We start from the raw sequence: 25,761 nt of genomic DNA on the forward strand, positions 1-25,761 counted from the left end.
CCTGTCTCTACTAAAAAAAAAACAAACAAAAAACAAACAAAAAAATTAGCCAGGCGTGGTGGCAGGTGCCTGTAGTCCCAGCTACTTGGGAGGCTGAGGCCGGAGAATGGTGTGAACCTGGGAGGCGGAGGTTGCAGTGAGCCAAGATTGGGCCACTGCATTCCAGCCTGGGCAACAGAGCAAGACTCTGTCTCAAAAAAAAAAAAAAAAAAAATGACCAAATGCTTTAATGAGGAGATAAGAATCACTGAACCAGCCTGTTGTTTTTATATTGGATCAGTATAGCTTTGTACTGTACATGGAAATAAAAATAAAAATTTTTCCTGAGTAAATTAATAAGATGTAGGAAAGATATTAAGGTTTATTTTTAAGTAAGCTCTAAATAGAAATGATAATCTGATTATAAAAGAGAAGAATATGAAAAATATTTAATATGCTAGTGCTCTGACTCAAAAGTTAAAACCTACATTTTTTCTTTATTATTTGTTTTTTGAGGCAGAATCTCGCTCTATCACCCAGGCTGGAGTGCAGTGGCACAATCTCAGCTCACTGCAAGCTCCGCCTCCTGGGTTCACGCCATTCTCCTGCCTCAGCCTCCTGAGTTGCTGGGACTACAGGTGCCTGCCACCACGCCCGGCTAATTTTTTTTTGTATTTTTAGTAGAGAGAGGGTTTCACTGTGTTAGCCAGGATGGTTTTGATCTCCTGACCTCGTGATCCGCCCGCCTCGGCCTCCCAAAGTGCTGGGATTACAGGCGTGAGCCACTGCACCTGGCTAAAACCTACGTTTTTTTCAATTCTCTTTTTAACATTTGAAAATTTTGCTTAATCTAAAATATACTCCAGAAGTTTAAATGGAAAGACCTTAATAAAATATTCAGTCAAATGCTCTTCCTTTAGAAGTGGAGGCACTGAAGTTCATTTCTCCTATCATTCTAAATTGATGTTTCATTTTGACTATATATTTAGTGAGTTATGGCAGTAAAAGCAGTTTTAATTTTTTTTCTGAAAGCCTAGTCATATTGGAGCCCTTTATAACTTGCCTCTTGAAGTATATATATTTACTCATATAAATCAAACACTGATGTCTGTGAAGTTTCATATCATCTTTTATATTTGAGTTTTGTTCATATACTTATTGTCGCCCAGGCTGGAAGTACAGTGGTGTAATCTCAGCTCACTGCAACCTCTGCCTCCTGGGTTCAAGTGATTCTCCTGCCTCAGCCTCCCGAGTAGCTGGGATTACAGGCATGTGCCACCATGCTGGCTAATTTTTCTATTTTTAGTAGAGATGGGGTTTCGCCATGTTGGCCAGGCTGGTCTGGAACTCCTGACCTCAAGTGATCTGCCCACCTGAGCCTCCCAAAGTGCTGGGATTACAGGCATGAGCCACCACGCCTGACCAAGTTTTTAATTGATGGCATTTTAAAGAATACCTCATATTTTATACTTTCCAGTCATTTTCCCCACTTATATGAAATTTAAAATGAGAGTATAGCTGTTATTTGTTACTTGGTCATAAAGGTATTTGGAAAATCATGGATCTTAGAATTTTAATAAAAGGCATTTATTACCAAGAAAAACACTGGATATATTGAACTTAAAATGAGTAATTAGTATTTCCCAGTAAAGCATTTTGGATTCAACATAGACTATGCTTCACCCTACCTCACTTCTATAAGAAAACCTTTTTTAAAAAGAAATTTTCTTTTTGTCAGCTTTAGTAAATAATGTCATTCAGGATTCCTATTCGCAATCTGAGATCTGCCACTTAACTTGCTCAAAAGCCTTACGGTCCACACCATTTGTTCTATCCTTTCAATTCAGGTTTTATTTGTTTATTTATTTATTTATTTATTTTTGGAGTGGTGTTGCACAATCTTGGCTCATTGCAACCTCCGCCTCCTGGGTTCAAGTGATTCTCCTGCCTCAGCCTCCCGAGTAGCTAAGGTTACAGGTATGCGCTATCACGCCCAGCTAATTTTTGTATTTTTGGTAGAGACGGAGTTTCACCATGTTAGCCAGGCTGGTGTTGAACTCCTGACCTCAAGTGATCCACACGCCTCAGCCTCCCAAAGTGCTGGGATTACAGGCGTGAGCCATTGCACCTGGCCTCAATTCAGTTTTTAACTTGAACTTGAGATATTTTTAAAGTTAAAATCTGTGTTGAGGCATATCAAGAAATGCTATGTCTCTTGGGGGAAAGATATGAATTCCATCAACATAGATATTTTAGTTTATAGTGAACTGTTAGGAATGCTGTACTCTTGACTCTTAAACTTAGTGTTTTCTTTGTGGCTTGTGGCTCTCTTTTCAAGTTTATTATTATGTAATTGAAGTGTACTAAATGCATATACTTATTTTTTATTTTTATGTTTTTTCAATTTTTTATTTTTTTTGTGTGTGTAGGGGGGTCTCACTATGTTGCCCAGGCTAGTCTTGAACTCCTGGCCTAAAGTGATGCTCCCACCTTGGCATCCCAAAGCACTGGGCTTACAGATGTGAGGCACTGCACTTTAAATGCGTATATTTAAAATGTACAGTTTGGTTAGTTTGGACATAAGCATATGCCTGTGAAATCATCATTCCCAAGAGAGCAAACACTTCTGTTCCCCCAAAGTTTCTTATGCCTCTCTGTTTTGTGTCCTTTCTTCCCCTCCCATCTTCAGGAAACCACTGATGGGGTTTTTGTCACTCTAATTAGTTTACATTTTCTAGAATTTTTCTGGAAGTGGAATCATAGATATATACTTTTTTTAACCTGACTTCTTTCACTTAGCATAATAATTTTGAGATTCATGCGTGTTGTTGCGTATGTAACAGTTGGTTCCCTTTTATTGCCAAGTAGCATTTCATTGTATGGATAGATCACCATTTGTTTATTCATTGATCAGTTGATTGACATTTGGGTTTCAGATTTTGGCTCTTAAAAATAAAGCTTGATAGAACATTTGTGTAGAAATCTTTGGGTGGACATAAATTTTCATTTCTCTGAGCCAAATACCTAGAAGTAGAGTGGCTAGGTGGAGTGGTAGCTGTGTAATGTTTTAAGAAAACTATATTTTTAAAAGTTTGTACAGTTTTACATTCCTCTCAGCAATGTGTAGAGCTGTTCCACATCCTCACCAACACTAGATGTGGTCATTCTTTCTCATATTAGCCATTCTAGTGGAAATATAGTGGCATGTCAATGTGATTTTAGTTTGCATTTCCGTGATGGTTAATAATGTTGAACATCTTTTCATGGGTTTATTGCCCATTTCTAGAAATTATTTTTACATCTCAGCCATTTCCTCACTGAGCTGTCTTATTCTTAAATTGTAAGAGTTCTTTGTATATTGTGGATACAAGTCCTTTTTCTAACGTATGTGTTGCAAGTATTTTCTTTGTCTCTGTGGTTTGCTTTTTTGTTTTCGTAATGGTTATCTTTTGAAGAACTGTTTTTTTTTCCTTTTTTTTTTTTTTTTTTTAACTACTTTGAAGCCCAGTTTACTAATTTTTTCTTTTTTTTTTTTCGAGATGGAGTTTTGCTCTTGTTGCCCAGGCTGGACTGCAATGGCGCGATCTCGGCTCACAGCAGCTCCGCCTCCCAGGTTCAAGCCATTCTCCTGCCTCAGCCTCCAGAGTAGCTAGGATTACAGGCATGCGCCACCACGCCCGGCTAATTTTGTATTTTTAGTAGAGATGGGGTTTCATTCCCCATGTTGGTCAGGCTGGTCTCGAACTCCGGACCTCAAGTGATCCACCCACCTTGGCCTCCCAAAGTGCTGGTATTACAGGCGTGAGCCACCGCGCCTGGCCTAATTTTTTCTTTTATAAATCATGCTTCCTTGTGTTTTGAGAAATTGCCTAGCTAAGTTCAGGAAGATATTCTCCCATCTTTTAAGATTTTCATATGAAGCATATATATGGTTTTGCATTTAGGCCTAGGACCCGTTTTGAATTAATTTTTGTGTACTATGTAAAGTGTCAGTGTTGGCTTTTCTCCCCACCTGGATATCCAGTTGATCCACTTTGTTTGTTGAAAGACTTTTTTCCTCCAGTGATTTGTCTTTACAACTTTGCCAAAAATCAATTAACCAAACGGGTAGGTCTTTCTGAACTCTTCTTTTCTGTTTTATTGATCTGTCTCTTTACATCAATCCCAAAAGGCCTTGACTACTGTTGTTTTATAGTAAATCTTGAAATCAGGGTAAATCTTTCAACTTTGTTCTTTTAAAAAGTTGCTCTGCTTATTCTAGGTCTTTACTATCAGCTTGCTGATTTCTGCCACAAAGCCTGCTGCAATTTTGATTGGGATTGCATTGAATATACAAACCCTTTGGAAAGAATGGCATTTTCACAATATTTAATCTTTCAACCTATGAACTTAGTATCTTAGTACCATTTATTTAGGTCTTCTTTAAGTTTTCTTCGCAATATTTTGTAGTTCTAAGTGTAGAGGCCTTGTATATGTTTTTTTATGTGTTTGTTTGAGACGGAGTTTCACTCTTGTTGCCCAGGCTGGGCCTCCTGGGTTCAAGCGATTTTCATGCCTCAGCCTCCCAAGTAGCTGGAATTACGGGCATGTGCCTCCATGCCTGGCTGATTTTGTATTTTTAGTGGTCAGGCTGGTCTCAAACTCCTGTCCTCAGGTGACTCACCCGCCTTGGCTTCCCAAAGTGCTGGGATTACAGGCGTGAGGCACTGCGCCCAACCTGTCTTTTGCTGAATTTACATTTAGAAATTTTACATATTTTGATGCTACTGTAAAACAGTTGTTTTTCTTAATTCCACTTTCCAATTTTTTGCTTGCTAGTATTTAAGAATTCAGTTTATTTTAATACATTAACCTTTTATCCTGCAGTTTTGTTAAATTCACTTATTGAATATAGTCATTGTTTTCTAGATTCTCTGGGATTTTCTATATAAACAGTGATATCTATAAATAAGGAGAGCTTTATTTTTACTTTCCAATCTTCATGCCTATTTTTTGCCTGTTTTTTTTCTTATCTTATTACTTTATTGAGTAGAATCTCCATATCAGTGTTGCACAGAAGTGGTAAAAGCAGATATCCTTGTCTTGTTCCTGATCTCAGGCTGAGAAATTCAGTCTTTACCCGTTAACTGTGATGTTAGATGTAGGTTGTTCATGGATCCCCCCGTATCTGTTTGTAGAAGTTTCCTACTAATTCTAATTTGCTGAGAGGTTTTTTTTTTTGAGACGGAGTCTCCCTCTGTCACCCAGGCTGGAGTGCAGTGGCGTGATCTCGGCTCACTGCAAGCTCCGCCTCCCAGCTTCACGCCATTCTCCTGCCTCAGCTTCCCGAGTAGCTGGGACTACAGGCGCCCACCACCACGCCTGGCTAAGTTTTTGTATTTTTAGTAGAGACGGGTTTCACCGTGTTAGCCAGGATGGTCTCGACCTCCTGACCTCGTAATCCGCCTGCCTCGGCCTCCCAAAGTGCTGGGATTACAGGTGTGAGCCACCACACCCAGCCTGGTTTTTTTTAATCATGATTGGATGTTGAGTTTTTGTCAGAAGCTTTTAAAAAATAGCTGTTCACATGATCATATGGGCTTTCTGCTTTATTCTGCTAATATGGTATATTACATTTTCTGAATGGTTTAATCTTGCCATTTCTAGGATAAACTATTTGGTTATATTTTAGTATCCTTTTTATATAATATTGATGTTCAATTTTTAATTTTTGTGAATGATTTTTGTATCTGTATTCTTTAGGGATCTTGTTCTATTATTTATTTTTTGTAATGTCTGTGAGGTTTTGGTATTATAGTTGTATGACCTAAAAAAGTGAGGTGGGCAGTGATCTCCTTTTTGTTTGAAAAACTTTGCATAATTTTTGTATTGTTTCTTCTCTGAAAGAATTCACCAGTGAAACAGACTGTGGCTTTCTTTGGGGGCGCATTTTTTTTTTTTTTTTTTCTTTTGAGATGGAGTCTTGCTCTGTCGCCAGGCTGGAGTGCAGTGGTGCAATCTCGGCTCACTGCAACCTCCACCTCTCGGGTTCAGGTGAGTCTCCTGCCTCAGCCTCCCAAGTAGCTGGGACTACAGGCGCATGCTACCACACCCGGCTAATTTTTGTATTTTTAGTAGAGACGTTGGCCAGGATGGTCTCGATCTCCTGACCTCGTGATCCCAAAGTGCTGGGATTACAGGCGTGAGCCACTGTGCCTGGCCGGGGAAGGTTTTTAATGATAAAATCAGCTTCTTTAATAAATATAAGAGTATTCAGATTCTCGTATCAATTTTAGTAAGCTTTATTTTCCAAGAAATTTGTGTCTTTTATCTACACTGTCAAATTTGTTGGCATAAGGCTGTTTTTACTATTTCTTATTTTTTAAATGTTTGTAGGATTGATGGGGATGCCCCTTATTTCTATGATTTTTTTTCTCTCTGTGTCTAGCTCGAGGTTGGTAAATTTTTTTTTCAAAGAACCAGAGTTTGATTTTGTAATTTTCTCTATTGTCTGTATTTTTATTCATCCTGCCATATCACTGTAATTTCCTTTCTTCTGCTTACTGTTGGTTTACATTTCTTTTTCCAAATTTTTGTCTCTGTTATTGTTTAGATTATTAACATTTAATGTAATTATCGGTTGTTGGAATTAGACCTGCCATCTTCCTATTACTGGTTTTGTTTGTCCTTTCTGGTTTTTTTTCTTTCTTTCTTCTGTTTCTTTTTTCTTGACATCTTTGGATTTTTAACATTCCGTTTTCATTTGCCTCTTGACTTTTTGGCCATGACTTTTTCTGTGTGTGTGTGTGTGTTGTGTAATTGCTCCACGTAGTAAATATATTTACTTAACCTTTTATAATCAACTTAGAGTTAATATTTTATCACTTCATGTAGAATGTAGAAGGCTTGCAGCCATAAAAGTCCCTTTACCCTCCCCCAGAGACATTTATGTTACAGTTGTCATATGTGTTACATTTATGTTGAAACCCTACTACACAGTGTTACAGTATTTGCTTTCAACAGTCTACATATTTTAAAGACCTTAATAGGAAAAATAATTTTATATTTACTCAGATGTTTGCCATTTCTTTTGCTCTGCTTCCATTCTTAAAGATCTCAGTTTCTCTCTAAAATTTTCATTTGATTCTTTTTAAACTAGTTTTTCTTTCTCTGCTGATAACTTGTATCTTTCCACGCATTTGTGTCTGTGTTTGCCTCATGAAAAGTAGGTGTAATGGCTGTTCTACAGTCTTTGTGTGATAATTTCAACATTTTCATTGTCTTGGAGTTGGCATCTGTTGATCGCAATTTTTTTTTTTAAGAATTTGTCAGGTTTTCCTACTTCTTTGTATGTCCAGTAGTTTTGGATTATATCCTGGACATTTGTGAGTTTCATGTCGTATAGATGTTGTGTGCTGTTGTAATCCTCTGCAGAATGCTGTTTGTTTCAGTAGGTATCTAACTTGGTTAGATCTACCTTGGTTATATACCAGACTATAAATTCTCTGTGCTGTCTGTGGACAGGGGTTCCTTTCTCAGTTCAGTTTTCAAGACCAGTGCTGTGCTACTTTGAGCCTGCCGTGCATATCCATATCTCAGGTGTGAGCCTAAGACAAGCGAGAGTTCATTCACACAATGGCAGGTCCCGTTTCTAGCTTTTTTCCTCTCTGGTTTTCCCCACACTTTACAGCCCACAGGTGCATTTTTCATGAGTTCCTTTAACCACAAAGACTGTGTTTCTGTTGGAGTTTTAGTCTCTGCATCTGTGCTTCACTGCATAGCTCCCTGACTGGGGCCCACCTGTGGGGCAGAGTTGTAGAGAAAAGACGAAAAAGAAACTTTTTACTCCATGGAAAGGAAACTTTTTTGAAACTTTTTACTCACCTCCCAAATCTGCCTACTTTTGTTTACTTCATATTGTCCTCAAGTATTATAGTTACATTTTGTGTTCTGTCTGCTATAGCAGAAGCAGAACTCTGGTTTGTGACATTTTATTTTTATTTTTGAGACTGAGTCTTGCTCTTGCTGCCCAGGCTGGAGTGCTGTGGCAGGATCTCGGTTCACTGTAACCTCTGCCTCCTGGGTTCAAGCGATTCTTGTACCTCACCCTCCTGAGTAGCTGGGATCACGAGCGCCTACTACCACGCCAACTAATTTTTGTATTTTTATTAGAGACAGGGTTTTATCATGTTGGCCAGGCTGGTCACCAACTCCTGACTTCAAGTGATCCACCTGCCTCGGCCTCGCAAAGTGCTGGGATTCCAGGTGGGAGCCACCGCGCCTGACCAGGTTTTGTGACATTATTTAATGTCTTGGATATGTGATTATTCTTTTTCAACATGGTAGCCTTTTTTTTTTTTTTTTGAGACGGAGTCTTGCTCTGTCTCCCGGGCTGGAGTGCAGTGGCACAATCTAGGCTCACTGCAAGCTCCGCCTCCCAGGTTCACACCATTCTCCTGCCACCACGCCCGGCTAATTTTTTTTTGGTATTTTTAGTAGAGATGGGGTTTCACCATGTTAGCCAGGATGGTCTCAATCTGCTGACCTTGTGATCTCCCCGCTTCGGCCTCCCAAAGTGCTGGAATTACAGGCATGAGCCACCGCTCCTGGTCTCAACATGGTAGCCTTTTACAAATTACTCTATTTTTTTCAAATTGTAGTAATTCATACAGCAAGCATATATAACGGTAGGACGAAACACCTTACACCAAGATGTCATCTCCATGGTCTGTCCAGGTAGCATAGAACACAAAAGGAGATGTGACTGAAAGATGTTGCTTCATCTACATGTTCCTACTATTGTCTGGGGTTCCTTAGGAGCCGAGGAGAACCTCACTGTGATTGGCATTGGAAAGACCTGTGGTTAGAAGAAAATTATGTGGGAAAATTCCAGCCTCATCTTTTTTTTTTTTTTTTTTTTTTTTTTTGAGACGGAGTCTGGCTCTGTCACCCAAGCTGGAGTTGCAGTGGCGCGATCTCGGCTCGCTGCAACCTCCGCTTCTCGGGTTCAAGCAATTCTCCTGCCTCACCCTCCTGAGTAGCTGGGACTACAGGCACGTGCCACCACACCAGGCTAATTTTTTGTTTAGTGGAGATGTGGTTTCACCGTGTTAGCCAGGATGGTCTCGATCTCTTGACCTCGTGATCCACCCGCCTTGGCCTCCCAGAGTGCTGGGATTACAGGCTTGAGCCACCGCGTCCGGCCCAGCCTCATCTTTAAGCCGTAATTTGGCTATTGTGTTAGTGAATAAGCCTGAAAGGTACATCTTCATTCATACATAAACATAATTTAGTTTTCATTAGGTGGATTCCTTGTTCACATCCAGATGAGAACATGACACTAAAGAAATCGGACTTTAATTAGGGAGGGAAAGAGAGAGAACGTGGAGTCCCTTTGGTTGTCACTTAAGAGATACAGATGAAGGAGAAGTAGAGTTGGAGGTCAGAAGGGCCAGAAGGTAAATGTAGTCTAATATTAGTCATAGTGAGGTGAAGGCTTTGGAGGGTAGAGATTCATCTAGGGTGAGAATTATTTCCTAAGTTCTAGAGTAGGATGGTAAATAACAAATAGTTTTAGGTGCTTTGTCAGGAACTGATAATGACTATAAGTATATTTTAAATCATATGACTTATGTTTGCTGTGATCCTCTCATAGTAGCTGTGAAGTATTTAAAGTAAGGCATAAAATTATTATATCTATAAGTAAAAATGGTTTATTTTAATGCTTTCAATATCATAGTTTAGTATTAAGCTAATGCTAACTTCATAAAATCATTTTTTCCTAAGATAATTTTTGAGATTTATAGGAAGGTAGAAATGCATGCATTTCCTCTGGATTTGCCATTTGTTGCATAGTATTATGTATAGCATTTTCTTAAACAAAAAGTTTAAAGAAAATATTAGCAAATCAAACCTAGCTGTGTAGTGAAAGAATAACATGCATATATGAATTGGTCTATTGTACAAATTCTAGGATAATTCAATATTCGCAAATATGTCACTATAATTCAGAAGGTAAGTAAAGGAGAAATTCATTATCTCACTAGATGCTTAAAGAAAGCTTCTGAAAAAAATTTAGCAGCCATTTCTTAATAAAATTATAAAAAATAGGAATAGAAGGAAACTACATAAACATGGTAAATAATCTTTACTAAGATACAGCAACAAACCAACCTATTAAAATATGAAATACCAAAACTGTCACTGTGAAAGTCACAGGCAATACAAAAATTATTGCTATCACAACTATTTTGTATAGCTTAGTGTTATTGCTTTGGGCTAGTAATGTAAGGCTAAATTCTTTATTTCCAGAAGATATAGATCTAGGAAATCTAAGAGATTCATATGTGAGACTATTAGCACTAATAAGAAAGTGTGGTAAAGTAGCTGGATACAAAGAAGAGAAATCAATAACCTCTTTATTTTGCAACACAGTAAAAAAATGGAAGTAAAACTGAATGAACAGAATGTATTCTCATATATATTAAATATCTGTTTTACTATGCATTTAAAATCCAGAGCTTACCATTTTTGGGAAGCTCTACAAAAAGATATATGACATGTTGATTCCAAAAGAATTTTATGAGGACTAAGTGAGATAAAACACACTAAAATTTTTAAGAGAATTATCAAGGTTGCCTATACATATATTGAATGAGAAATTGTCGAGGAAAAGAAGGGCAGCTGCAGTTTCTAAAGGGAATCTACAGTGAGAAGTAATCTGATTCACAAACCTCTGGTTAAATATGGTGTCTTGACTACACTTGTTTTCTCCTTCCATAAAGTCTGCAATAATCTCAAAGGAAGCTTAAAAATGTTAATTCATAGCCAGGCGGATGGGGTGTTGTCAACTGTAATCCCAGCTACTTGGGAGGCAGAGGCAGGAGAATTACTTGAACCCAGGAGGTGGAGGTTGCAGTGAGCCAAGACTGCGCCACTGCACTCCAGCTGGGGACAGAGTGAGACTCTGTCTCAATAAATAAATAAAATAATAAAATACATAAATAAAATCTTAATTCATAAGAAGAAACATAACAGTAAAGGAGACAGTGACCAAAGATTTTAACAATTTTTCAAAACAGAAAGTGAATGGAGGGAGTAGTAACTGAGTTCACAGAGAAAGATACCACCTAAGTACCTGCAGAGGTCAGTTACGGAGATAACAGCATGCCCCAGGGATATCTTGAGAGAGTTCCTTGTGCTTGGGGGCTCCACATATTCCAAAAGGCTGAAGTCGGTTTTACAGCTCACAGTGGAAATTCCTTAAAAGTCCATATCCGGATCTTTTAGACCTTCCTCTCCTACATTCCAGCAGATGGGTAACTACTTCAGTCCCTTGTCTGCTGGGGAAATGGGAGGAGCACTAGAACCAGAAGTGCGCCAGACTAGAGAGGTGAAGCATGGGATTGAAAGTCAAGTGAGCCTGTACAAGTCTGCACACTGAAGTGTAGGGCCCTACCTCCTCCTTCCTTCTTCACTCCTCCTCAAGGCAGCACTTAGATGAGTTGATCCCTTCACACCCCACCCAGCACTTCCTTCTACCTGGCAAAACTTAATAGCTTCGATGAAGAAACCTCCACATTACTGAACATTTGGATGTGTCCCAATGAAAAGGTAACTCAGTATACCTGATCATTTTACAGAGAAGCCCATCAGTCAACAAGCCTGCCACCCACGCTGAGCTTGGGCAGTTTTTTAGTGCCTCACTATTAAATATGGAGGCGCATCCAGGGATCACTAGATATATAAGGAAAACCTTAAAAGTGAAAGAGACGACCAAGATGGGCGGATCACAAGGTCAGGATTTCGAGACTAGCCTGGCCAACATGGTGAAACTCCATCTCTACTAAAAATACAAAAATTAACTGGGCGTGGTGGGGCGTGCCTGTAATCCCAGCTACTCAGGAGGCTGAGGCAAGAGAATTGCTTGAACCTGGGAGGCAGAGGTTGCAGTGAGGTGAGATCGCCTGGGCAACAAAGCAAGACTCCGTCTCAAAAAAAAAAAAAAAAAGTGAAAGAGACCCAGTCAATGAGCCAATGAACAAAAAAGGAACCCAGAGGAATCCAATGATCCAAGAAACAGAAGAACAGAGAACAAGAAAGTGCTTTTGGAATTTAAAAATGTGATAGTTGGAAAAAACTTATGTGGACAAATTGGAAGGTGAAATTGAGATGTATTAGGGCAAGATACCCATTTTTTTAAATCTAAATTTAAGATTTTGAATCTGTATTTAGTACTCATTTATTCTTTTTTTTTAATTTTTATTTTTGAGACAGGGTCTCTCTCCAGTTGCTCAGGCTGGAGTACAGTGACACCATCTCAGCTCATTGTAGCCTTGACCTCCTGAGCTCAGGTTATTCTGCCACCTCAGCCTCCTGAGTAGCTGGGACTACAGGCTCATGCAACCACGCCTGGCTAATTTTTGTATTTTTACTAGAAACAGGGTTTTTCCATGTTGCCCAGGCTGATCTCGAACTCTTGGACTCAAGTGATCTGCCTGACTCAGCCTCTCAAAGTGCTGGGATTACAGGTGTGAGCCACTGCGCCCAGCCAATACTCAATTTTAACTGTGCATTTACCCTGTTAAATTAAACGTAAGGAAAAATATTCACTAAATCTGGATTTTTTTGAGACGGAGTCTCGCTTGGTCACCCAGGCTGGAGTGCAGGGGCGTGATCTCGGCTCACTGCAAGCTCCATCTCCTGGGTTCACGCCATTCTCCTGCCTCAGCCTCCCAAGTAGCTGGGACTACAGGCGCCCCCAACCATGCCCAGCTAATTTTTTTTTTTTTTTTTTTGTATTTCCAGTAGAGACGGGGTTTTACCGTGTTAGCTAGGATGGTCTCGATCTCCTGACCCCGTGATCCGCTCGCCTTGGCCTCCCAAAGTTCTGGGATTACAGGCGTGAGCCACCGCACCCGGCCCTGAATCTGGATTTTTGTTTTTAGTTAGAGAAGAGGACCGGCTTTTTTTCACATCGGCTGTTGATGAATAAATAATGCCTGATGGAGATTTTTGGAGCATTAGATTTGTGTTTGGTATTCTGGGACAGATGTTAGTGTAATATGCATTGTTTACAGGATATGGAGTTAGCAGGACAGCCAACTCCACAGCCTTTGGTCACCAAACGAATGGTATCGCGCTAATCACGTAGCCTCTCTGATTTTCATTTTCCTGATCTATAATATGGGGATGGTAATAATGCTAACCTATCTCACAGGGCTGTGATAATGAGTAGAAGAGATAAGACCTATAAATTACCTAGTATAATGTGTAGCATGTACTAAGTGCTCAATGAAAAGAAGCTTTGATTATAACCGTCAAGTAGATGGACTCGTAATTATAGATGGTTAAGAAAAAGGTACAGTCAGCCCTCCGTATCCATGGGTTTCACAGAGTCCATAGGTTCAGCCTACCACAGGTTGAAAACATTTGGGGGGAAAAAATTATGTCTGTACTAAACATGTATAGACTTTTAAGCATACAGAGTAACAGTTGTTTACATAGCATTTACATTGTATTAGATATTGTAAGTAATCTAGAGATTATTTAAAGTATGCAAGAGGACGTGCTTAGGTTATATGCAAATACTGTGCCATTTTATATGAGGGACTTGAGGATCCACGGATTTTTTTTTAATCCATGGGAGGTCTTGGAACCAGTCTTCCTGGGATAATGAGGGACAACTGTATATTTAAAAAGTAACATGTGAATGAATGAATTCCTTAATTGTAGAGCTATGCTCTGGATCTAGTATTAGTCCTCTGACCATTAAAGACAGCATGTTGGTGTGTTTATGATTATACAGGAATTAAGTTTTCATAAACTTAAATGTTGCATTTCACTTACAGGCGTCAATTAGCAAGGTAAAAGTAACAGAACCATGGCTCAGTTTCCAACACCTTTTGGTGGTAAGTTTTCAGAAATTTCTCTTTTTAATGTACTTTGGGACTAGATTTTAAAAACTTGATATTATGGCAAATTTAAAATTAAAAAAGTAGAGAAAGTAATATAATCAACATTCCTCTATTCCATCATATAGTTTCATTAATCATCAACTCATGCCCAATATTGTTTCATCTGGATTCTTTTGGAGCAACTCCCAGGCATCATATCATTTCATCTATAAATATTTTAGTATGTGTACCTAAAAGATAAGAAAACGTTTAAAGACGTAACTTCAGTACCATTATCACATCTATAAAAATTTACAATACCAGGCCGGGCATGGTGGCTCACGCCTGTAATCCCAGCACTTTGGGAGGCCAAGGCTGGTGGATCACCTGAGGTCTGGAGTTCAAGACCAGCCTGGCCAACATAGTGAAACCCTGTCTCTATGAAAAATACAAAAATTAGCCGGGCGTGGTGGCGGGCGCCTGTAGTCCCAGCTACTCCGGAGGCTGAGGCAGGAGAATGACATGAACCCGGGAGGTGGAGGTTGCAGTGAGCCAAGGTGGCACCACTGCACTCCAGCCTGGGTGACAGAGCAAGACTCCGTCTCTAAATAAATAAACAAACAAACAAACAATACCATATTATCGTACCTATAAAATGTTTGCTATATCTAGTCTGTACCTTATAGTCTTTGGACATTTCCCTGATAGTCTTTAGACATTTCTTGTTATGGTTTGTTTGTTTAAATTGGGATCTAAATAAGATACAAATATTGCAATTAGGTCATGTGTTTCCCATGTTTTTTTTATCAGCAAGTTATTTGTTGAAGTGATGGGGTCATTTACACTTTTTCAAAGCTGGGATTTGACGCATGAAGCATGACATTTTTGTTTGTTTTACTTTAAACTAAACATAAGTTTGAAACATATCAGTCTGCATAAAATGTGTTTTTTGGGTAATTTTTCCTAATGTTATTAGGAAATTGTTAATTGTTCTTGCTTACACCCAAGTTACTTTTTAACAAAAATACTTATTAAAAAGTAGTACTTATTAAAAAATACTTATTAAAAATTCATATTAACGGATTACTCTTGGAAGCTGTCTAATCTTGTCATGAAGAGAGTAAAAGTCTCCGAGGGATTCTGGTACAGAGATGTGTAAACTTTTCAAAATTACTAGTTATTCTATTTTATTTTTGTCCCCCTTCTTAATTACTGTACAATTTCTGGTTTTTGTTTGTAGTTACAGGGATGAATTCTTACAGGGCAGTGAAAATTTCTTCTAGAAGCTGCAGAACTGTAAGGTCTGTGAGGGAAGGGGTCATTTCTGTCTTGGACACCCATTCATCCCCACAGTAAATATTTTTCCAGTGACTGAATGGATTTTTACTTTATCTGTCAGTGTCATACCAGACCCGGTAGAGAGGAGAGATGCAATGTTTAGATGTTTTTGCTGGTGTCCTGGGCACGTTCACATTTTGTGTGAAACATACGTATTGTGTATTCCCAGTTTTGTGGAAGGTGTCCGAGCCTTTGAAAGCTTTCATGTATGTAATCTAGAATTATTTTAATCAATTTTAGGAGACCCAGGACTAAAGTCCGCAAGATCTCAGTCGTGAGTGGACATCTAGTCAGCCTAAGAGCTGAAACTGAAGGAAAACCTAAAACCCATTCTCTTTGGCTATTATTTCATATCAGGACATCCCCTGCCCTTCTTTTTTTTAAGTCTGCTTCCTGCATACTGAGATACCCATTTTTAAAAACAGCTTTAGTGAAATATAATTTATATTCCATAAAGTTTACTAGTTTTAGTTGTATAATAATTTTTAGCAAATTATATAGAGTTGTGCAACCATCATCACAATCTAATATACTAATATTTTAATCACCCCCCAAAAGATTTTCATGGATATTTATCACACTCAACTTCTTCTTTCATAACTTTTCCCTGTGGCATTTAAGGCACTTGAGAGTACAGTTGTAGGTTTAAGTTAATTTAGTCTGTTGCTTGGGTTTATGTAAGTAAATTATTAATTTACTATAATCTTGCTAACTATGGGATTATAAAACAAGTTTCTAAAAAAGGAATGTGTGCCTCTTCTTTTCTTTCCCTCCCATTCTCTCTCTTTCTGTTTCTTACATTTTGTGTCCTGTTTTACACTTCTAACTTTATATGCATAACTTCCAAGGACAAGAAGATGTGAATTTATCAAGTCTTTATAATACATTGACAGAATTTTGAAGTGCTGTGGAAATAGTGTGTGAGAGCATTTTGTTTTCCTTTTCTCACTGAATAATTTGTTTGTCTTTTCTTTGGATTTTAGGCAGCCTGGATATCTGGGCCATAACTGTAGAGGAAAGAGCGAAGCATGATCAGCAGTTCCATAGTTTAAAGCCAATATCTGGATTCATTACTGGTAATCAGAGTCAGCATTTTTTCATTTTTACTTATCAGTAGTGCAGATGTCTGTGGAAACTCTATCATGCAAAGCCGAGATGGGCAAATATGACCAAGGAGAGACATTTACCTGTTTTGCCCTAACCTTGTACCTGTCCTTTTACAATTTTTTTTACACATAATGGAATCATACCTTGTTTGCAATTTTTAGTGCGTGTCAAACCACCTGTTTTGTGCATGTAATTTATGGGAATTGGTTAAGATCAAAGGACCAGTGGCACACACCTGTAATCTCAGCACTCTGGGAGGCCGAGGTGGGCAGATCCTTGAGGTCAGGAGTTCCAAACCAGCCTGGCCAACATGGTGAAACCCCATCTCTACTAAAAATAAAAAATTAGCTGGGTGTGGTGGTGGGCGCCTGTAATCCACGCTACTTGGAGGCTGAGGCAGGAGAATTGTTTGAACCCTAGAGGCAGAGGTTGCAGTGAGCCGAGATCACGCCACTGCACTCCAGCCTGGGTGACAGAGCGAGACTCCATCTCAAAAATAAACAAACTAATTTTCCTGTTTGATTATTTTTCAGGAATTCACTTTAGAAAAAATGGAATCTTTATTTCCTGGGGAATTGTTCTGCTACCATGCCCAGCTAATTTTTTTTTTGAGACAGAATTTCGCTCTCGTTGCCCAGGCTGGAGTATAATGGCGTGATCTTGGCTCACTGCAACCTCCCCTCCCAGTTTCAAACGATTCTCCTGCCTCAGCCTCCCAAGTAGCTGAGATTACAGGCACCCACTACCACGCCCAGCTTATTTTTTATATTTTTAGTAGAGATGGGTCTTCACCATGTTGGCCAGGCTGGTCTTGAACTCCTGACCTCAGGTGTGGTTCTTAATCATTGTTATTTATTCTCCGTAAATATTTCAGAAGTACCCAGAATTTGGAGTATAGGTATTGGGAATGGCAAAGAACTTTTTTTATAAAGTGAAAGTATGGGTCATCAGTTTCCTAAGGATTCCTATAAATGTGCTTTTGCACAATGGGTAGCTGTTCATATCTTAGTTAATAGCAGATTAATTAAAGTGGAAAATCTATGCCGGGAAATGGTAGGCCCTTTTTGAGATGATTTTTTAAATTCTAAAGTCAGTGCTGATGGATTCTTTTACTGTTGCCTATGGGCTTATCTTTGGACTTTTATAATGCACTCAACTCGGTATTTATAGTATTACCAGCCTCTTTTTAAATTGTGTAATTTTGCTATTAGAGGATTTCTGTCAGCTATTGGGTTTGTTTTTTTTTTTCCTGAAACTTTTTCCGTTTAATTTACAGGTGATCAAGCTAGAAACTTTTTTTTTCAATCTGGGTTACCTCAACCTGTTTTAGCACAGATATGGTAAGTTGGAATTTTACATAAGCATAAGGCAAAATAAAATATCGTTTAGTTCTATTTGGTAATATGATTTCTTATGTTATAAAAGGAGAACATGTATCTCTAGCCTGAAATATCTTGTTACTTCTTACCAGAGAGTTATGTCTGAAAAGTGTCTTTCTCATATGGAACTAAAACAAAACAAAAAAAGTGGTGACATATGAAGACAACTGTCAAAAAGTTGAATTTCCATGGAGACATCTAAATTTTGGTGTTCCTTCACCAATTAGTTTTGGCTTCATCCATATCACCCACATTTATTTGAATGTCCCACATTTCTTGCTTTATAATGGAATGATTTTTTATCTTTCACTGACTGAAGAATAAAAGGTAAAGAAAATATTTGAGAGTTACTGCATGGTGAATCCATAACATTAATAGATAATATTGAATTATTTGACTATCACAAATAGGCATTCAATCTTTTGAGCCACAGGAAATACAGAGAGTATAATAAAAAGGGTGGCAAGTACAGTTTTGGATTCTTGGCTCATGGCTTTGGAGAGCCATGCTGAATTCTATTGTCCTCTAAGATGTCTCATTTTTTTCACCAAGGGTTCTTAATACTTCACTTCCCTGAGTTAATTAGTGTTATGAAGGCAGCTCGCTATGAAGAAAGAGCATGTAGGCTGGGTGCGGTGGCTCATGCCTGTAATCCCAGCACTTTGGGAGGCCGAGATGGGTGGATCACGAGGTCAGGAGATCGAGACCATCCTGGCTAACACGGTGAAACCCCATCTCTCCTAAAAATACAAAAAATTAGCCAGGTGTGGTGGCGGGCGCCTGTAGTCCCAGCTACTCGGGAGGCTGAGGCAGGAGAATGGCGTGAACCCGGGAGGCGGAGCTTGCAGTGAGCCGAGATCATGCCACTGCACTCCAGCCTGGGTGACAAAGCGAGACTCCGTCTCAAAAAAAAAAAAAAAAAAAAAAAAAAGAAGAAGAAAGAGTGTGTGATTTGTAGTCGTACACCTGAGTTTGATTCCCAGATGTACCATTTTCAGTGTCTCTGATTTGGAGATGCAGTTACCCTCTTTGACCTCAGTTTTCTAATCTAGAAAATAGGAATGGTTATAGTTTTGTCAAAGTTGTTGAGAGGATTCCAGAAAAACCAAGGACTTATTGTGGCTCCTGTCACATAATAGGCCCTCAAAATAAAACCCAAAAAGGTGTCATCTCCAGGGACTGGGTGTTCTACATAACTGAATTTTCCAGCTAACCACTTTGTCCTCTTAAATGACCAAACTTTTAAATTTATAATCTTATGGAAATTAATAAAGGTTGATACAGCTTTTTGTTTCTTCTAAGCACAGTCTACAGAACACAATCTAAGCTTTTCTTGATGAAATGTCATCATTATGAAAATTAGTAACTCTGTCCTGAAATAGCAAAACTTTCATAGGATATATATGTTTGTGTGTGTGTGTGTGTGTGTGTGTGTGTGTATTTGGATATATTTGAATTGAAACGAAATGATACTAGATCCCTGTGCTTTTTTTGGGTATCTGCTTTATTTTCTTTTTCCTGGTTGTCAGCATATTGGCCGCCAGACTGTCTCTAAACTAGTGTGCTTGCTCCTCTGAAGCCATTCTAATTCTAACTTCTGATCTATTAGAGCTAAAAAATCAGATAACCAAGCGGTTTTGGAATTACAGTTTAAGTAAAGTAAGAGGCTCAGATGAAGAAACAGCCTGCAAGAGAGAAGTCATGCGCAAGTGAGCACAGAAGCCCTGTTCTGTCAGTTAAATGTGAAAGTTTAAACACAAGAGACCTGTGGCACCTTTGTGAATTGTAACAAGCTTCTTCTGCTTGGCAGCTCATACATGATGTCTCACACCATCAGGACCTCTTGCTGGAACCTTCTTCCCCAGACTTAACTTCCTACACTGGATTATGCTTTTATGTTATATTCCCAATTTTTGAAAGTTCATTTATTCTTTCAACATTGAAAAATTATTTATCAGATATCTACTGTGGACCAGGGACTGTTAATAGGTGCTGCGGATATAGCAATGAACAAAATAGACAGAATCCATTCTTTTATTGAAACAACAGTCTAGTGGAGGAAGACAATAACAACACAAAAATTGTTACATGGTGGTAAGTGTGGTGGAGAAAAATAAAATACACTCTAATGAATTTCATTTTTTTTCTTCTGTTTTTTGTAGAGGTGGGATCTTGCTATGTTGTCCATGCTGGTCTCGAACTCCTGGACTCAGGCCATCTTCCTGCCTTTGCCTCCCAAAGTGCTGGGATTATAGGTGTGGCCACCATGCCTGGCAAAGACAACTGTCTTAATTGAAAAAAGTGACATTTGGCTGGGTGTGGTGGCCCACGTCTGTAATCTCAATGCTTTGGGAGGCCAAGGTGGGAGCATTGCTTGCGCCCAGGAGTTTGAGACCAATCTGGGCAATACAACGAGCCTTCATCTTTAAAAAAAAAAAAAATTTTTTTTTTTGTTTTTGTTTTTGAGACGGAGTTTTGCCCTTGTTGTCCAGGCTGGATTGCAATGGCACGATCTCAGCTCACTGCAACCTCTGCCTCCTGGCTTCAAGCAATTCTCCTGCCTCCGCCTCCTGAGTAGCTGGGATTACAGGCGTACACCACCACGCCTGGCTAATTTTGGTATTTTTAGTAGAGATGGGATTTCACCATGTTGGTCATGCTGGTCTCGAAATCCTGACCTTGTGATCTGCCTGCCTCGACCTCCCAAAGTGCTGGGATTACAGGCGTGAGCCACTGCGCCCGGCCAAAAATTTTTTTTTTAATTAGCTGGGCATTGTGGTGCATGCCTGTAGTCTTAGCTGCTAGGAAGGCTGAAGTGGGAGGATTGCTTGAGCCCTGGAGTTCGAGGCTGCAGTCAGCTATGATTGTGCCTTCTAGCCTGGGTGACAGAGCAAGACCCTGTCTCTAAAAAATAAAAACAGTTGTCCTAACTTTCTAAACTATTTTTACCTGAGTGACCCAAAGTCAGGTTTTTATAATGACTATGTTTATTAATTAAAGATGGTAATTTGGCAATCTTAGATTGAATCAATTAATCTTTAATTTTTTTCTTACATTTTGCTAAATAAGTTTGTGATGGCATATTTTACTATCAAAAAATATCTGTAACTCTCTTTTCCCAAAAGAAATATCTTTGAAAAGTCATTGGAAATTTCATGAACCACTGATATCCTGCCCAGATGATGGAATAATGCAGTGCAGATTATGAGTTTAGCAAGATCTGTCTTTCAACTGAGCTGATTTGATACTTATTCACATAGTAACCCTGAGTAGTACTTGATCTCTTAAAGCCTAGGTTTTTTTGTTTGTTTGTTTGCGTTTATGTTTTGAGATGGAGTCTTGCTCTGTTGCTCAGGCTGGAGTGCAATGGCACGATCTTAGCTCACTGCAACCTCTGCCTCCCAGGTTCAAGTGATTCTCCTGCCTCAGCCTCCCAAGTAGCTGAGATTACAGGTGCCCACCACCATGCCCGCCTAATTTTTGTATTTTTAGTAGAGACAGGGTTTCACCATGTTGGCTAGCCTGGTCTCGAACTCCTGACCTGAAGTGATCTGCCTGCCTCGGCCTCCCAAAGTGCTGGAATTACAGGCATGACCCACTGCAGCCGGCCAAGCCTAGGTTTTTAAAATTGCAACTAATAATAGCTGATCTAAAGAAGCAGCTCCCCCCAACCCCCATACTATTCTTATGTTCTTCTGTGATTTTTCTGGTAGGGTCCCAGGGTAAGTCCTTACTCCTTTTGGTAGAGGGAAGAATAGGTTTGACTCTGAAGTTTTAGGCAGTCCTTGTGTCAGTCATCTGGGGAAGAAGATAATTTTTTGCTTTTTTGTTTGTTTTTGAGACAGAGTCTTACTCTGTCACCAAGACTGGAGTGCAGTGGCATGATCATAGCTCACTGCAGCCTCAATATTCTGGGCTCAAACAATCCTCCGGGCTCAAACAATCCTCCCACCTCAGCCTCCTGAGTAGCTGAGACTACAGGCATACACCACCACGCCTGGCTAATTTTTGTATTTTATGTAGAGATGGGGTTTTGTCATGTTGCCCAGGCTGGTCTTGAACTCCTAGACTCAAGCAGTCTGCCTGCCTCAGCCTCCCAAAGTGCTGGGATTATAGGCATTAGCCATCACATCCAGCAAAGAAGAGAAGTTTGGATTGAGAATTGGAAACTGTGTCTAGTTTCTCTCTCTGAGCTTTACTTACTTTGTTCTGGACTTTGTTTCAAATATTTGAGTGATATGAACTGATGGGCAGTATATGTTAGAAACCTTTATTATGTTTTATTTCCATGTAGAAACTATATTCCAGTTAACTAATTTGTTAACTTTCAACTGTAATCTGTTAATGCTTTGGGGACTCCTTGTCTCTCCTAGCTGATTTCCAATTAAGAATACAAGAAAACCTTAATTCTCAGGATGGAGTCAAGTCAGTGTGTGTCATGCCAAATTATAACTGTGGCCAAAGATGATACATCTTCCTAGAAATTGTCTTATTAATAAGGAGCTGGAAGGAGGTTGGCAGATATCCTTTTGGCAATTGAAGTGCTCAGAATTTTTTCAGCCTTGCTATGATGTGGAGGGGAGGAGAATAAAGCAGTGGGAATAGACAAGAGCCAGAAGGTACAGGAAGGAAAAAGAGACAGGGGTAAAGAGGCTAGATGAGGGCTGTGGAATCTGAGACGGAGGGCCAGCAGAAATGGAGAGAAAAGAGGGAGCGAGGGACCACTACCTGGAAATGGGCCCTGAGAGGAAAGAAGGGAGCCAGACACATGAAGGCAAGGATTAGATCAACTTTGTGATCTGGTTCAGAATGGGTGTCAGGGCAAACAGCCATATATTCGTAGTTTGTACTTCTTAAGACACTCCTGAGTATGTGTCAGAAGGGCCTTCAGCCCCAACAAGATCAATTTGCTAAACTCATACAAAAAAAAAAAAAAGAATAAGCACCCTGGACTCTTGATCCCCTCTCCTCCATCCTTCATTCCTGAGTACCACCTCAGTAGCTCATGGCATTGAACTAAGATGACATCTTAGTTACCTGGCTGCCCAAACCAACACCTGGGCACCATGCTTGATTTCTCTCTTTTCTTCACCCTGCACACCCAATCCATCAACATAATTGCATTTACAGACTTTATCCTCAGTCTGGCCACTTCTTTCCTACTGCTACCATCCTAACCTGTCATCTCACCTGTGCCCACTGTTCGAGCATCTGGACTGGGTTCTCTCTTTCACACTTGCCCCTTTAGATCCTAGTCTCCAAACAGCAGCTGGAATAATCTTTTTTTTTTTTTTGAAACAAAGTCTCACTCTGTCGCCCAAGCTGGGCAGTGGCGCAATCTGGGCTCACTGCAACCTCTGTCTCCCGGGCCCAAGTGATTCTTCTGCATCAGCACCTTGACTAACTGGGATTACAGGTGCACACTACCACACCTGGCTAATTTTTGTATTTTTAGTAGAGACGGGGTTTCACCATGTTGGCCAGGCTGGGCTCGAACTCCTGACCTCAGATGATCCACCCGCCTCGGCCTCTCAAAATGCTGGGATTACAGGCATGAGCCACCGCGCCCGGCCAGGAATAATCTTTTGAGGAGTGCAGTTGTGCGATCTCGGCTCACTGCAACCTCTGCCTCCCAGCTTCAAGTGATTCTCCTGCCTCAGCCTCCCGAGTAGCTGGGACTACAGGCGCGCGCCACCATGCCCAGCTAATTTTTGAATTTTAGTAGCAGGGTTTCACCATGTTGGCTAGGATGGTCTGGATCTCCGGACATTGTGATCCGCCCGCCTTGGCCTCCCAAAGTGCTGGGATTACAGGCTCGAGCCACCCTGCCCAGCCTTCTTCCTGTTCTTTAAATGGGCCAGGTTTCTCCTTGCCTCAGGGTCATTGTACTTAGTGTTTCCTCTTCCTGTAATTCAATTGCTCTAGTTCCTCACATCGCAGGTTCATTGCCTTTCAGGTTTCAGTTCATATGTCACCTCCCCAAAGTGGCATTCCCTGACCAGCTAGTCTAAAGTGGTCCCCTCTGCCCACCTCTTTCCCTTTACCTTGGTAGCACTTATCACCATGTAAAATAATCTGGTTTGTTCTCTTGTTAGTTCTGCTTGCACTAAAATATAAGCTGTGTGGTGGCAGGAACTGTGTCTTTTTCATAGATATAACCCCAATTTCCAGATAGATGCCCAGCCCCCCACTCCCCGCCGCCCCATAATTGGTTTTTGAATGAATGAGAATGAATGATTGACGAAGCTGGATTAGTCTGCACTGCTGCTGGGTCTCACCTCCAGCCCAGGGGGCAGCAGGTGAGAGATGAGCAGCCTGAGGCCAGCCTTTGTGGATGAACTGGGCTCCTAAAGGAATCTGTAGGTGCCAACACTGCAGGGAGTGAGGTGGGACAAGAGGAGCCTGACCTCATCCCTTCATCCTGTAACACACACAAAGTAGTTTCAGAATTGTTGTATTCACCTCCACTACAAACAACAAATTTAGGCCTGGTGCAGTGGCTCATGCCTGTAATCTCAGCACTTTGGGAGGTCGAGGCAGGAGGATCACTTGAGCCCAGGAGTTTGAGACCTGCCTGGGCAACATAGTGAGATCCCGTCTCTACTTTAAAAAAAAAATTATCCAGGTGTGGTGGCACATGCCTGTAGTCTCAGCTACTCAGGATGGGGTGGGAGGATCACTTGAGCTGAGGATTCAAGCCTGCATTGCGCTATGATTGTGCCACTGTACTCCAGCCTGGGCAACAGAGTGAGACCCTGTCTCAAACAAACAAACAAACAAACAAAAAAAAACGAACCTAGTAAGTAGTGTAAACCAAAAAGTATCTGAGACAAGAGGTCTCAATCAGTTTAGGAGTTTATTTTGCTAAAGTTAAGGACATGCCGGGAGGAAATAAGCACAGAATCACAGAAACTGTGCTTTTCTCCAATGATGATTTTGATGGCTTCAGTATTTAAAGGGAACAGGTAGGCTGGAGGGCAAAGAGGGAGGATATGGTAATTGATATGTTGCCAGAGAAAAGGAGCAGGCAGGGAAGTAGTCAATTAGGTAATAGTAAATCAGTAAAGTGCTCAGTAAGTCGGCACTTTACATGAGATAAAATGGAACATAAAGTAGCCACCTGTAGAGGTGTTTGACGTTTTATTTGTAGCTCTCTACTTAGGAACAAAGGGAATGACAGCTTCTTGCATGACTCAGCTTTCAGCTTACTTTTCTACCTTTTGCATAGCGAATTGGAGTCCTGAGTTTTTATTTTCCTTTCACAGTAGATTTCAAGATTACTTTGTAGTTCCTTTTGTTTTTAAACAGAGGACATATAAAGTACTATGTGAAATTACTTGGACTAGGCTTTTTTTCCCATCTCTTATGTGCATATGTTAGTTATTTATAATATGATTAGGTTTATTTTCATTTTTATTTAATTTAGATGTGCCTCCTCATCTTTGTGGACTTAATTTTATTATTTAAATACATAACAGATTAAAAAGGTTCTAAAAACCAAAATTAACAAAAAGGTGTGCTCAGACAAGGTCACTCCCTCTTCTATCCCTTTACCCTGTTTCCACCCATTGTATTAGTTTCCTGTTATCCTTCATTTGTTTATTTTTGTTGGAAAAAAGCAGGTACATAATGTATATAATATGTACGTATTCATATTTAAATTACCTCCTTTCCTCCTTACATTAAGGTAACCTGCTATAAATGCTCTTTGTTCTTTTTTTTTTTTTTTTTTTTTTGAAACAGAGTCTTGCTCTGTCACCCAGGCTGGAGTGCAGTGGCATGATCTCGGCTCACTGCAACCTCATCTCCTAGGTTTAAGCTATTCTCTGCCTTAGCCTCCTGAGTAGCTGGGATTACAGGCACGTGCCACCATGCCTAGCTAATTTTTTGTATTTTTAATAGAGATGGGGTTTCACCATCTTGGCCAGGCTGGTCTTGAACTCCTGACCTCATGATCCACCCTCCTCGGCCTCCCAAAGTGTTGGGATTACAGGCGTGAGCCACCACGCCCAGCCTGTTTTTTTGTTTTTGTTTTTTTTGAGATGGAGTCTTGCTCCGTCACCCAGGCTGGAGGTGCTATCTTA

At 40.0% G+C, this 25,761-nt stretch overlaps 1 protein-coding gene across 6 annotated transcripts in view; it reads left to right on the forward strand.

The window, feature by feature from the left end:
* Positions 1–25,761, forward strand: part of ITSN1 (intersectin 1) — a 248,908-nt gene that overhangs the window by 61,961 nt on the left and 161,186 nt on the right. For all 6 annotated transcript variants that reach the window (XR_008517295.2, XM_024239271.3, XM_024239273.3 and 3 more), the window contains exons 2-4: positions 13,809–13,868; positions 16,175–16,267; positions 17,575–17,638. Coding sequence is in view for 5 of the 6 variants with exons in the window: in XM_024239271.3 (XP_024095039.1) it covers positions 13,841–13,868; positions 16,175–16,267; positions 17,575–17,638 (185 nt within the window). In the remaining variant the exon portion in view is untranslated. The remainder of the gene's footprint in view (positions 1–13,808; positions 13,869–16,174; positions 16,268–17,574; positions 17,639–25,761) is intronic.

Source organism: Pongo abelii, chromosome 22 (genome assembly GCF_028885655.2).
Source record: "Pongo abelii isolate AG06213 chromosome 22, NHGRI_mPonAbe1-v2.0_pri, whole genome shotgun sequence".
NCBI classification, from domain to species: domain Eukaryota; kingdom Metazoa; phylum Chordata; class Mammalia; order Primates; family Hominidae; genus Pongo; species Pongo abelii.